This window comes from Lepidochelys kempii, chromosome 2 (assembly GCF_965140265.1).
Source record: "Lepidochelys kempii isolate rLepKem1 chromosome 2, rLepKem1.hap2, whole genome shotgun sequence".
Taxonomy (NCBI): domain Eukaryota; kingdom Metazoa; phylum Chordata; order Testudines; family Cheloniidae; genus Lepidochelys; species Lepidochelys kempii.
In genome coordinates, this window is record NC_133257.1 from 117033217 (window position 1) to 117047531 (window position 14315).

The 14315-nt window shown below is 40.7% G+C and overlaps 1 protein-coding gene across 1 annotated transcript in view; it reads left to right on the plus strand.

The window, feature by feature from the left end:
- CAGE1 (cancer antigen 1) overlaps nt 1-13692 on the plus strand; it is a 29453-nt gene extending 15761 nt beyond the window's left edge. The window contains exons 9-16 of the mRNA XM_073329635.1: nt 1645-1749; nt 3736-3816; nt 5977-6084; nt 6569-6673; nt 7182-7252; nt 12234-12302; nt 13274-13313; nt 13585-13692. Of these exons, the coding sequence (XP_073185736.1) occupies nt 1645-1749; nt 3736-3816; nt 5977-6084; nt 6569-6673; nt 7182-7252; nt 12234-12302; nt 13274-13313; nt 13585-13692 (687 nt within the window). The remainder of the gene's footprint in view (nt 1-1644; nt 1750-3735; nt 3817-5976; nt 6085-6568; nt 6674-7181; nt 7253-12233; nt 12303-13273; nt 13314-13584) is intronic.
- The last annotated feature ends 623 nt before the right edge of the window (nt 13693-14315 follow it).

Consider the following 14315-nt stretch of genomic DNA (forward strand, 5'->3'; position numbering starts at 1 on the left):
GAGAAATGGACAGATGGACAATTTAGAACTGATATTAGACTAATTTTAGTTCATTGTTTGAAAAGAGTAAAGAATTTGCAAAACCCAAGCATCAATGAAGTGGTGAATTCTTCCTCAGTTGTATGGCTGTTTCATGATGTACAACAGCATTACTGGCTATTCCTATAATGGATATGTTTGTTATTTAATCATTTAATTTCTTAATATGTCTATATTTTATTCAATATTTTGAGTGTTTATTTAAGCCCTCTTTGACAAATTCAGAGCAGAACAAAGGACAAAACTGAAACCAGGGGTCAAATTCTGCACAACTGGACTGGGATTCAGGAAATCTGGGTTCAATTTCTGTCACAGACATCCTGTATAACATTGATCAAGTCACTGAGTCCTGGTCCTTCAGCTAACTGCATGTAGTGGCAGTGAGCCCCTATGGAGCCCCAGTGAAGAGAACTGATCTATTCATGGGTGTACTGCTGCAACCGCACATCATCAGTTGCGGAGCCAGGGCTTTACTCTCTCTATGCCTCCGTTCCCATCTATCAAATGGGAATAATATTCCATTTTTCCCATTCCTTAGTTTGTCTAGTCTAATTGGATGGTAAGCTTTTTGAGACAGAGGTTGTATCTTGCTAAGTGTATGCACAATGGCTAGCATAGTGGGCCTTTAGTTGCTATTGTAATAAAAATAAATAATGCACACATAAAATTCCAAAGAACAGCTCCCATTTTGACTTCAAGCCTACCCTTCAATTTTAATCACAGGCAAATCCTTGGGGAGTCTTTGGGAGGGAGAGGGAATTATTTTTATTCCCCTCAATTCTTCCTTTCTGTCATTCATTTTTTACTTATTTCAAGTGTCCACCTATTGCTCTATGAATTTTTATAATAGATAAGGTAACACTGAAATCATTATGTGTAATAAACTAAATCTCCCACCACTGGCATAGTTATATTTTCCCACGACAGTAATCCTAGCTAACCTCCGCTTCCCTACATTATTCAATCCATGTCCTTCAAGCCATGCTTCCCAAACAGGAAGAGAAGAAAGATGGTCCTTTACAGCATGTCTGGAAGGTTCACAAATCTGTGCTCTGGTAAACCAAGGGGGAAGTAAGTTCCAGAGTCACAGATCTCTCATGGAAAATGTCCTATCAGCAGGCCCTTCCTGTTTAAGCCAGGGCTCTCCAGCTACAAAAACCTCCACTGATCACAGATGAGGTTGTGCCTCAAGGGGAGGGAGCCAGTCTCTCATGTAGGCAGGTGGTTCCAAACCATTTTGGACAATGTAAGTTAAAACAGACACCTTAAACTTCACCTGGAAACTAAAAAGCAGCCGATGCAGATCACAGGGTACAGCTGTTACATGGTTAAAAGCCTGGTGGTTGGACTTCCAGCAAAGGACCTCTAGTTGTGGTTGCTTCCAAAATCAATCTGAACTATCTCTGGGCAGGCCATCGGGATGTCACTGAACAATAATATTAGGTGTTCTTTCCCCCTAAAGTCACTACTGTTCCCAGCACTATCTGGTCTAGGGAACAAGTTCAGAACCTGATGGCTCTGAACAGACCTCAGTTAGGCCTGGTTAATCTCATTAGTTTGACTGTTTAAACGTTGTTAATGCTGTCTCACTGTTATGCTTACTAGGACATGGATTCTACCATTGAATATTCCAAGAAGAATGAAATTATTACTGAATTGGGAGAAAAAATGAAGAACGTCACCCTTAAAAAGAAAACCTTGGAGAAAGAGGTAAATATTCCCTCATTCTTGGTGAAGGTAGAAGTGAGGCTCCTGCCAGCCCAGACTGTCCCGAGAAGAAAGACAGATTCAGCAAAACAACAACATAATGCTAGGTGATGTCTTCTATGGGAATGACTATGAAAATCATTTCTGAGACTCAAACTGTCCTCATCAGGGTCTGAATCTCTGTTTGGTTCCTGATGAAGAAGGTGCAATCCTCAAAAGCTTACCCATTTAATTCTGAATTTTCCAATAAAAGGCATCACCTATAATTCCATGATGCTGTTTTTTATAATTCTAATTCCTGCTGAGATATGTTCCCAAATTTCTGGGGCAAACTCAGCAAAATAGTGCCCTCGATCTGTGGGTCTGGGTATTATATCCCTCTGTTAATCACCTTTTAAATTGGCCAAGAGGTTTCCACTGGAGTGTAAGTCAAAACTCCAGTCAAAATATTTTATACAGTAGAAACCATTTACTCAGCAACCTGACAAATAGTATGGCTGCTTAATTCGGAAGACTACCGAGAACAAATTCAGGCAATGACTTTTCCATGACTCTAAAGAATGGGGATAAATGGCAGGTACATTGCCGTATGCTAGGATGTGTGCCAATACTGCGTGCAGTGTCCATACCTTCTGTACTGGTCCACTAGGAGGAGCTAGAACCAAGCCCATTGTGGTGAAGCATTCAAGCTCCATTGCTAGTACTATGGATGGGGAATACTCTGCATCTGCAAATCTTGCCACCCTACCTTGTGCTGTACAGTGGTGGAACATAAGCACGGCCATCCTGGGTCAGCCCAAAGGTCCATCAAGCCTAGTATCCTGTCCTCTGACAGTGGCCAATGGCAGGTGCCCCAAAAGGAACGAACAGACAGGTTATCATCAAGTGATCCATGCCCTGTCACCCAATCCCAGCTTCTGGCAAACAGAGGCTAGGGACACCATTCCTGCTCATCCTAGCTAATAGCCATTGATGGACCTATCTTCTATGAATCTATCTAGCTCCCTTTTGAGCCCCGATATAGTATTGGCCTTCACAACACCCTCTGGCAAGGAGTTCCAGAGGTTGACAGTGCGTTGCGTGAAAAAATACTTTCTTGTGTTTGTTTTAAACCTTCTACCTATTAATTTCATTTGGTGGCCCCTTGTTCCTGTATTATGAGAAGGAATAAATAACACTTGAACTTACTCAGTATATGTTTCTAAATGGAATCAAATTGTTCTCCCGCTTAACCTTGAATGGCTGGTTAAACTGACTTATCTTGGGAACCTGGCTTCTGATCCTCACATTTCGTTCTGGATACCGCCTTATAAATAGGCTTTTATAAACATACTATTTTACAGAGTGACTATGCCCCTGTATTGATACCAAAATATTGTTACAAGAGATGACAGTGCAATTGGAACTCTGAATTTCTTTAAAGGGAATGTCAGTTGCTGCACTCTATTACTGCTACAAAATGTCCCTTAATGTACCCAGGTTTGCTGTTCTGTCTGAAGAAAAGAGAAAATTGATATGAAAATCAAAATAAATAAAAAATAAATTAAGGAACAGATCTGTAGCCAGCTCCAGGGGAGGGATGGGTTTCAGCAGGGGCTAGGGTCTAACAGGCACTCTTGATCCCTAAGGCCCAGATCTTGCAACTATCTCCATGCAGCTGTACCCCTGCATAGGTGCCTGGACTGGGATGAGAAGTGATAAAAATTGTTGGATGAACACAGCAATGGGCATGATACAAAAATCTGAACAGAATAAATTGGATACATTTGGTAGCTGTGCTTCCTTCTGTGGATACTGAAGTGATATAAATAACGTACTACACCCAGGCTCTGTCTATCATTTTATAAGGCAGTATTTTTTGGTTGGGAGTCTCTCCACCCAAGATTTGCTTGTGTGATTGATAGTTTTTCTGCTATGTGTTAAAAATAAATTATACTTGAGCGGCATATATTCTCTCTTTCACGTACTTTAATCACTGTAAATATTTAGTTACAGAAACACAGGGAAAGCATAGCAGCCATGAGAGAGTTAATTATTCATGAGAAAGCTTCCCAAGATCAAGTGACTGAGGTGAGTTCAACATTATCAACAGTTATAGAAATTAGAGGTAATAGGTTGGTGTTTGGTCAGTATTAATATACGGTGATATTAGATTAAAATATGACTTAGTTCCCCAGGGGCAGGATTGTCTCATTCTGTGGGTGAGTCTAGATTGCAGTTTAAGCAGATGAACCCAGAGTGGCTTTAATGTAGCTGGCTTGGGTCCTGGAGTGAAGCTGCCGCAGCACAGGCCAACCCAGCACCCTCGATAACTACCTTAAGGGCTAGCCTATGCTAAGCATGTGCTGCTGCTGCTTCACTACTCCAGGATCTGAGCTAGCTAAATTAAAGTTAGCTCAGGAAAGTCTATTTGAGCTGCACACCCTGTGATTTTGCCTAGACATACCCTTTGTGTTTGTATAGAGCCTAACACAATAGGGTTTCAGTCCTGATTAGGGCCCTGGGTGCTAAGACGAATACACTACTACTAACAGTACAATAAAAACTAGATGTGTGTATCCGAGTTCTGCCAGCTTAGCACCTGCTGCAGTGCCCCTGTTGTGGACAGATATGCAGGGAACTTTGGGGAAGGCGTTTCAGTGCATAGGTACAATAACAGTTGGGTGTGTTTGGAATCACCGCACTAATACATATAAACCAAACAGTCTAATGAAGTCACACTGCTCTGTTGCAGGGCAAGACAGTGCCAGCGGTGCTACCCCATTCATTAACATAGTGACTTACCTAGTGTAGACAGGCCTCCTTTTTCACTCTTCCTCTCCCTTTCCAAATTTCATGCCCTATCTGTAAAAGAGCTGTTATATTTTTATTGACTATCAAGAAGACAAGGTGTAGGTAGGTCAGGATTCAGAATTGGATGTGTTTGTTTCCCAGAACCCATACTCCATTGCCACATGCCTCACCTCTCCCAGCTGGCTATGGTCCAGTTGGGGAATGCCTGAGGGAGTCAAACTTTGGTCATTCGCTCTACACTCCCAGTCCTGATATACCCCTGGCACCAGGGCCTGCAAGGAAGGCAGCCTAGAGCCCTGTCTGACATCTGTGTGCCATCTGGGGACATCCAGTGCTGGGGGAATTCTTTGCATGGGAATTATAATTAAGGCTATGTTTATGTCACGGAAGTCATGGAAGTCACGGAATCCGACTTCTAGAGACCTCCGTGACATTCTCCGCTTCAGCCCCAGGGGCTGTGGGACTCTGGAGGTGGCAGCTAGCGGGGCCCTAGCAGGGTTTCAGCGACAGGGGCCCCCCTGCAAGGTTCTAGCAACAGGTGACAGACTCCTGAGGGGGCCCTCCTCGGGGTTCCAGTGACAGGCGACAGCCTTGTGCGGGGGAGGGGGACATCTCAGGCAAGCAGCTGGGGGTGTCCGAATTTTTTCTTTAGGAAATATGGTCACTCTGCTGCTCCCAGTCACCAGGGGCGGAGGGGTCCCCCCCGCAGCTTCTACCTGCCATGGGTGGAGGGGAAACCCCACAGCTCCCAGCCGCCACAGTGGTGGGGGAACCCATGGAGCCACAGCAGCAAAAGTCACAGAGGGGTCATGGCTTCCATGAATTTTTGTTTATTGCCCATGACCTGTCTGTGACTTTTACTAAAAATAACCATGACAAAATCTTAGCCTTAGTTATAGTGAGTCTCAGCTTCCTTTACATTGCTTGAGAGTCACAAAGGGAGTGGAGTTGGGGTGAGATTCTGTGCCATAATCTTTTTACATTTTACACTTTAAAAAGCTGTATCAGAATGAATAGAACTCTGTGGATCAGTCACGTTTACCAAACATTTTAAATTCTGGCATGTAGTCTTTAGGAAAATGTAAACATACTAAATAGAGGATTTGAGTCATTACTGCATTACTCCAGTTTTAGGTAAGTGTAACACTTCTAAAATCAGCAGAATTACACCAGTTTAAACCTGGATTAACAAGTGGAGAATCAGGCCCAGAGAGTATATTGTCCTGATTTTGACAAGCAATTTTTTTAAAAAATGAGTGTGTTGGAAACCTTGAAGACCAAACTAGTCTTTGGTAGATTGAGTGGTTTGGACAATAGTTGTAAAAATGGACTAATTACATTATGGAACTTGAAATCCATTATTATAGAAAAGGAAGCAAGTATAATGACTAATATTGGATTTGACCCAATTTTCCTTAATGACACATTTATCCATAGGATGCAGGTGCTGGTCAAGAGGAAACTGGGAGTGGCACAGAACTGCTTGATTTGCTGAGAACAAAACTGGGTGAATACCATAAGCAAAGTGATGACCTCCATTGCCAGGTGAGGAAACCAGTATATGACAGAATAAGGCCTTGGAAGTTATTTTTGTTGGAAAACAGTGTACAATAATGCTTTGTCACACTGCATTCTAGTTCACTTCCTAAGTCTGGTGAACCTTACGTACTCCTATGGATATATTTACATACACATACAAACACAGACACATTCTGGTGGTGATAAGTAATGGCATTTTCTATTTATAGTGCTTGCCATCTGGGAGCCTCAAAATACTTTACAAATATTAATGATTTATGCCTCACAATACCCCTAGTAAGTACAAGCAGCGTATCCTCACTTTACAGTTTGGGAACTGAGACAAGTGACAAATAAAGGCTTGCAAAGACCACTATCCCTTTTCAGGAAGTCATGGCTGCCATCTATCTTCCACTCTTCCATTCTGAGTGGTAGCTCTTTATTTCTGATGTTTAACAGGACACATTTAAGACAGTAATTGTCAATGAAATATTTTTGTTGTTTTTCTGAGATTACAAAACTGGAAAACCATCTGGCACTAAAGGAAGAAGAATGTAAGAGACTCACAGGAGAAAATGAGAAGCTTCAAGGAGATTTGGGTAGCTTGACATGCAAGGTACAAGTGTATAGCAGAAACTTTACATGTTAACCTGACACAATGGAAAGTTGACATTTTCAGGACATTTGTTTATATTGTATGTTTCTCCCCCTCTTCCGACCTATCTTAATTGTCTTCTTAGACTTGTGAACTCTTTGTCAGATCTCACAAAGTAAGCAGAGTTGGGCCAGATCAGTACTTGGATGGGAAACCTCTAAAGAACACAGAGCTGGGTTTGATATACTTTGATAGAAAAGGAAGCTAAACTCAGTATGTGTAGAAACTTAGCATATGAGCCAAGTCCTGCTTACTTTATTTACATGGTTAGTCCCTCTAAAATCAGTAGAATTATCTGCATGAGCAGGACAAGTAGGATATAGCTGTGGAATGCTCATTAGGGACAGTGGGAGCAACACATACAAATGCAAGACCTATGGAGATGAGAATGTATTGCTTTGTGGAAACTGTCTTTTGCTGTTTTAGATATTATACAGCAGCTAATTGCTTGATGATTTTATTTTGAAAGGTAACATCATATGAGGAAATTATTGAATGTGCTGACCAAAGGCTTGAGATAGCAAGTTCCCAGATATCATAGTAGGTTGACTGAACTAATTACTTGATTTTCTTCATTTTGCAGAGAAGTGTGTGTGTGTGTGTGTGTGTGTGTGTGTGTGTGTGTGTGTGTGTGTGAGAGAGAGAGAGAGAGATTTTCCCTTGCTTCCCTTATTCAGGGAGACAAAGAATAAATTATGTTCCTTGATATGACAGTATTTTTATATTTTATAATTACTGAAATGTGCTAGATACTGTACAACATAAAACATGAGAACAAAGATCAGTTGTTTTGTACAATACATATCACCGAAACTAAAAGGATAGGCCTCCATCCTCAGCTGCAGCAATGGAGTAAACAGTGAATCTTTGGAAGGGGATTGCAAAGGTGGTCTTATCTTGGTAAAGATGTGTCATGGAGCATTCACACAATGTATGTTAGAGCAGCCTAAGGGTGAGTCCCGCTTACACTAGCTGCAATGGACCAATTTACACAGCTGCAATGGACCAATTTACAACTCATTGGCTTACATCTGTCCCGAAGAGTTGATATGACATCTGTGGATTGTCAGAGTGCAGGGGAGCCTCTGGAGCTTTGGCCATGCTCCCTACAGTGGCAATGGGAGAGGGACATAGAAGTTGTTATGGCTGCCTTACATTACCTGAGCATCCCATTAAAATGAGGGCCTTTCCCAGGCCTGGCTATGCCTAATTTAGGGCCAACTTGCACCATTCCAGTTGAGAACTGGGATAAGAGCTTTGCAATATATACAGCTTGAGGCTTGTATATTATTTATAACATTTTTTGGTATCAATCTTCTTCCCAAAACCAACAAACAGAAACAAACCCACCAACACCAAATGGAAGCTGGAAATGTTTTTAAGTGTGGCTATTTGGAGTGCTTCATCCATTGTGCTACACTTCCTAATGTACTTGAAAGAGTCATGATCAGTTCCACCTTTCTCCTTAACGACGACAAAAAAATTATCTAGATCACTTGATCTTTCAACAGCTATCTTCTGTTTCTATTTCTTCTGTGTCTGACAAGTACATCAAAAGTGGTCAAGCTGACAGGACATATTATTTCTCAACTTCTTTTTATTTGTTTGATCTTCAAACAGTTATCACTGTTCTTTAGACAGAACAAAAAATCTGAAAGTTTTTGAGAAAATGTTGTTGCAGTATAACAGCAACAATTCCTTTCTGGAAATTAAAACTCTTAAGGCTGTGATTCTCAAAGGAACACAAAGCAGTTAGTTGTCTGAAATCCTAATGAATTTTATGAGAGCTTGAAGTTTAAACCTCTTAAAGTGCTTTTGAAAATCCCAGCCTCAATGCCTAATCATAACCCCTTTGAAGTCAATGGGAGATTTGCCATTATTTCACTAGGAGCAGGCATGGACCCCTAGGACCCATTTCTCTGAGGTGCTGAGTGCTCTCAAGTCCCATTGATTTTCAGATCTCAAATGGGGTACCCAATAATAAAGTAAATGGGAGCAGAGAGCACTTGGCACCTTGCAGAATCAGACTCCACATGAATATGACATCATACCCGGTAACAAATTTATTTTACTGTTACAGGACAGGAAATGACATGGAAACAATGACAAGGCCCAATCCTGCACTATGCACACTACTTATTACCATGAGTAGTACAAAGTACATCAGCAGGTCTGCTAAGGGTAGTAAACACCAAGCTCTGTAAATAAGGTTCTGCAGGACTGGTCACTGAAGCTCTGATTCAGGGCAGCACTTCAGCACATGCTTTTAAAGTTAAACATGTGCTGAACTGCTGCCCTGAATCAGGGTCTGAGTTTGTAAAAGCATGCAGTTGATTAAATATGTAAGAGATAATAAGGTTATGTAATCCAAACCTCTTTCCCAAGGCTGATATATATCCCATATAGATTGCATGGGACTAGTGGTGTCAGTTATACCACAGAAATATGTATTATGGACTATCTTTATCAATAGAGTAAGTGTCAGAGGATTTCACGGGGGAGGGGTGGGGGATTAAAAACACAAGTTAAAACTTATTTTTCTACTGAGGTCTTCCATTGTCTGGCTAGTAGGGACATTCAGGATCTATTTTTAGGCCTACTACAATTTTAAAACATGCTTTATTTTCCTGTTATTCTTTTCTAATTTGAGAAATCCAGCACAAGATGGGGAAGACTAAAAAGCCTGTCAAACTCTGACTGAGAGGCTCAGTGACCAAAACCAACATTTTCAAAAGTGGCCTCAGATTTTGAATGCCCAACCTGAGATGCCTTGGGCCTGATTTTCAGAGATGCTAAAGATCTGCAAATCCCATTGACTTCAATTAGAATTGTGGGATCTCATGACTTTTGGAATCCAAAAATGACTTTAGGCCCAGGGTATCTCAATTTTGGAATCCAAAAATGTAGGCACAAAAAACAAAACTTGAAAACTTTGACTTAATAGTCTAGTAATACATGTAGTGAAGTAATAGATTGTAAAATGTGTGCTCTGTAAAGTATATGCTTTATTGGGAAAATCCCATTGTAAGATATTCCAATAAGACCTATTATTAGTTATAATTATTATATACAATAGTCATTTACCTTTTAGAAAAGTCCTATAGAAATATAATAGGGCTGAAACCGACAGGATTATATGGCTCTATAGAATGACTCTAGAAAACTACAGAATTTAATAGAGAATTATATCCTTACTATTGAATTGTATAGGTTGATCAGATATGTATTTATTATTATTATTTAGAGACCCCAACTGAGATTTGGGCCCCATTGTGATAGGCACTGTGCAGTCACATAATAAGACACAGTCTTAACCCCAAAGACCTTACACCTAGATCTGCAGTGGTACTGAGTCACCTGAGTCTCACTGAAATCAGTGAGAGTTAGATGCCTAAATACCTTTGAGGACCTGGGCCTTACATTCTAAATAAATAAGACAGACAAAGGGTGGGAGGAGAAATTGAGGCACAGAGAGGTAAAGTGACTTGCCCAAGTTCATACAACAGGTCAGTAGAACCCAGGTGTCCTGACTCCTGGTCCAGTACCCTGTCTTCTAGATTTCCTAGCCTGATTAAAAATTCTATAGACATGTTCTAATTCTCTCTTAAATTGTGTAGGCCTTCTCTATAAAAGCTATATTTAATTAATAAAATGCATCTAATTACAAAATCAAGGTGCATGTATAAAAATGTGTAAGAAAATACAGTTTATACAATTTTTAAAGGAAGAGATTTTCCCCCAAAACAATTTAAATATCAACTCACCAACTCTTCAAACATGCAATTCCACCACCACTCAGGCAGGCAATGTGTCTTAAGGGTCAACATACTGGGGTTCTCTTGGTTCACCAGAGGCAAGCATCTTCCTGAGCTGAGTGATATTCAGTGAGAACAACCTGCTAACAGTTCCAGATATTTCATTCTAAGAATGATATCTGGAGTGCCTCATTTGATTTACTGAATTCTAGCGCAAGTCCGCCCTTATCAGAAGACTCTTCCCACAGCCTAAGAGGAGGAGCAATTAAACCCAGGGTTCAAGTGATCGCGCGGGACAACAAATGATTAAGCAGGGACAAGAGTGAGGGTCTTAGGTTCAAAATCAGGGATTCAGAGGGGGACATCGAGAAGAGAACCCCGGACAGTGCCCATTGCTTCTCAAAGATGGCTAGGGAGCCAGCGGATGCTGCCCAGAGGAACTCTGCCTGGATGTGTGAAACAAGGGAGGAATAGAAGTAGGCCCCACAGTCACAGAGTGAGTACTTTCCCATCCAACATCCTCCTCCTGGTATCGTAGATGGCCATTTTGACCAGCGCCAGGAGGAGGTTGATGAGGAGGTCTTGTGACTTCATGGGGCCATGAAAAGGGTGTGCAAAAATGAAAAGGTGTGGGGAAAAGTGCAGCCAGAACCTCAAAAGGAGGCTCTGAAGGAACTGGAAAAGGGCCTGCAACATGGCACACTGCAGATAAATGTGTGCCAGGGTCTCCCTCATGCTGCAAAATGGACAGGCATCAGGGATGGGAGTGATCTGCTCCAGGTACATGCCCATGCTGATGGTTCCATGAAGGAGCTGCCAGAGCTGATATCCTTGGCGGCCACGTGGGACTCATCTGATTTCAGCTGCTGCTACCAAACATGGGAGGAGAGGAAGTCTCTAGGTAACTCAGGCCCAAACCTCCCAAGACTTTAGGCCTTGATTCAGCAAAGCACTTGAGCATGTTCTCATCTTTAACCATATGAGAAGTCCCACTGAAATCAAGGCATCTATTCAAGTGTTTAAAATTAAGCACATGTTTAAGTGTTTTGCTGCATCAGAACCTTATACACCAAAGTTACCACTTTGAAATGAATCCAGAAGTGAATAGGAAACCAGTGTAGTTCCTGGAATATTGGTGACTAACCTGGCTCAATAGCCAAGTAATCCAGCCTTGAAGTCTCAATGGTATGAATAGCCATAGCAAGGTCCAGATCTAAGAATAATAACTGCAGGTACAAAGCACTTTTAGCCACTAAAGGCACCTGAGATTATAGGAGCAGTTGGGGACCCAAAAGCACCCCCAGTTGTGAACCTCTTGGACAAAAGGTGGGACACCTCTTCAACAGGGATGGTAAGAATAACCCCTGCTGTACCCCCAAGAATTCTCTCTGTCCCACACGCTTACCTCCATCATGTTTGGATTTAGCTTCAGCCAGCTTGTTCTCATTCAAGTGCCGATCTCAGCCAGGCACTGGGAACACAAACACACTGCACCATTCTGAGTTGAAAGAAAAATTAGGCAGACATAGAATGTGGTGTTACACTGATAACACTGCTGCCCAAATTGCTTTCTATACACCCTTCAAGCCCCCCACCCCTTGCATCCAACCCACCCAGTGTCTTCACATACAGTACATGCAGAAGAGACAGTTTGATAGTCTTAATTTCTGTACTGTACCTAATAAAAATACTTGTACTGAAAAATAAGGATAGATACATCTATATCTATACAGTGTACAAACAGTTACATTGTCTCTTGCTGACAGTTTAGAGAAAAGAAACAAGCATCTGGAAGACTTAATAAAGAAGTTCAAAATGAAAGCCAGAAAGCTGAGGTAAACATCATACAGTTCAAATGCCAGAATAAAAGTTTTTTTTTAAAAATCAACCCTTTTTATAATAGATACTATCAACTGAGGGCCCTTTTTGCAGGGAAAAAAAATCTATATAACTGAACACTGTCATGATCAGCCCCTTCTAGCTGAAAATAACTCTTTTTAATACAAAGTAGCATTGCCAATTTTGGTTGTATGTATTCCTGGAGGTTTTATCATGTGACATAATAACCTTTAATTAAAGATTAATCTTTAATTCCTGGAGACTCCAGGACAAACCTGTGGGGTTGGTAATCCTAATACAAAGATGTTTGTCCATATCAATCAGATCTTCTGTAGATGTCTTGACAGGGAATTCCTAATGCTCCTTCTTTGATTCACAGAAATAGTATCAGAGAGGAGGTGTATCATATAATCAAGTTGAGATAATAGCAACTATTACTACTGATTGGCTTATTACACCTGTGAACTGAGCTCACAGCTAGTCTATGCTAAAACATTCTACTGTTAGTGTTTCCTGTCCATGTCCCCCTACCTGCTTGCTTGTTTCACACACTTGTTATGTTTTCTTTTAGACTGTAAGGTCTTTGTTACAGGATCTGTCATTTACTATATTAGTATATTATATATACAAGCACAGTAAGGCCCCAGCCTAATTGAGGCCTTCAGGTGTTACAACACTATAAATAACAATAATTTCAACCTTTCCCTTGGGCTATAGGGGTTATCCAGCTCTTTTGAAATATGCCTTCCACCACCCGCGAGTTAGAATACACCTCTAGCAGTTTCAGTAACAGCACCATTTAGTGTCCATTTATAAATGGATGTGGGGCAGCGGTCAGTTAATTCAGTTAGAAAATAATTTTCATCTTTGTTGCCCAGAAGATGTTAGGATATCATTCCAGGTTCTAGCACACCAAACAGAAAACCTCCTATGTCACAGAAACAACCTATCTTTGTAATTTCCACAGGCAAAGATGTTGGTCTGCTTTTCCAAAAGCCACGACTGAGGTAAGTCAAAGAACGTTGCCAATGATTGTTCATAATCAAAAGTGACTTATTTTCAGAAAAGTTGGCATAATATATCTGTTTGGATATTATTTGCTGAGAGATACTTGCCCCAATAACCAGGATTTAGAGAGTCTTATCCAGTTTCAGATTAAACATTATTGTAAACAGATGCATAAGAGCATTTCAATACATTAAGAATCAGAAGTTTAAAAAAAAAACAACCTAGAGAAATCTTCAGATTGTGATTTATGTTTTTTCCTATAATTTACAGGGTCAAGATGTTCAAAAATCAAATGGAAACAATGTAGATACTAAAGAACAGAAGATGAAATATTCTCTCTATCACTGTCAGAGCAGTAAATTGCATGTGTTCAAGTGATGTATTAAAGTTAATGCAAACCATGGACAAAACACTATTCATTTTTCACCTTTCCTTTGTATATAAATTACGGAAGTAACAACGAGAGGAAACTGAAAGTTTGAGGGCAGTTTTTGGATGTAGTGGATTCTTTCCTGAGTGCTTTGCATACTGGACTGGGGAGGGCTTTTCCCAGTTTCAAACTCAATATATATCTTGCATTTTGATTAATAGTAAAAAATTTCTACCAGTTTGACGTTGGAGAGCCTGGTAGTTGACAAGCCTGGGATTATTTATGTGGAGAAGCGAATGCAGGTATCTCATTCTATGCATAGCCTATCTGTGATGGAGAATTTAAAAATAAACTCCAACTTTAAACTGGGAGCATATGAAACACTGCAGGTTAGACAAAGGAGTCTGCATGGGATAATGTAATAAGCAGCTGCAGGTTTAAGGCTCAATTATGCAGTGCCTCCTGGAGGAAATTAATAATTCTATCTTCAGAGCAGGGTTTGGATACTGTGCAATAAGACCTGGGGCCACGCACTGAACTATTATGAGAAAACAAAATATTGAATAGCTGCTTGTTAAGTGAACACCATCCATCCTGAGCACTGAATGACGCAAAAAATAGTATGTGGTCA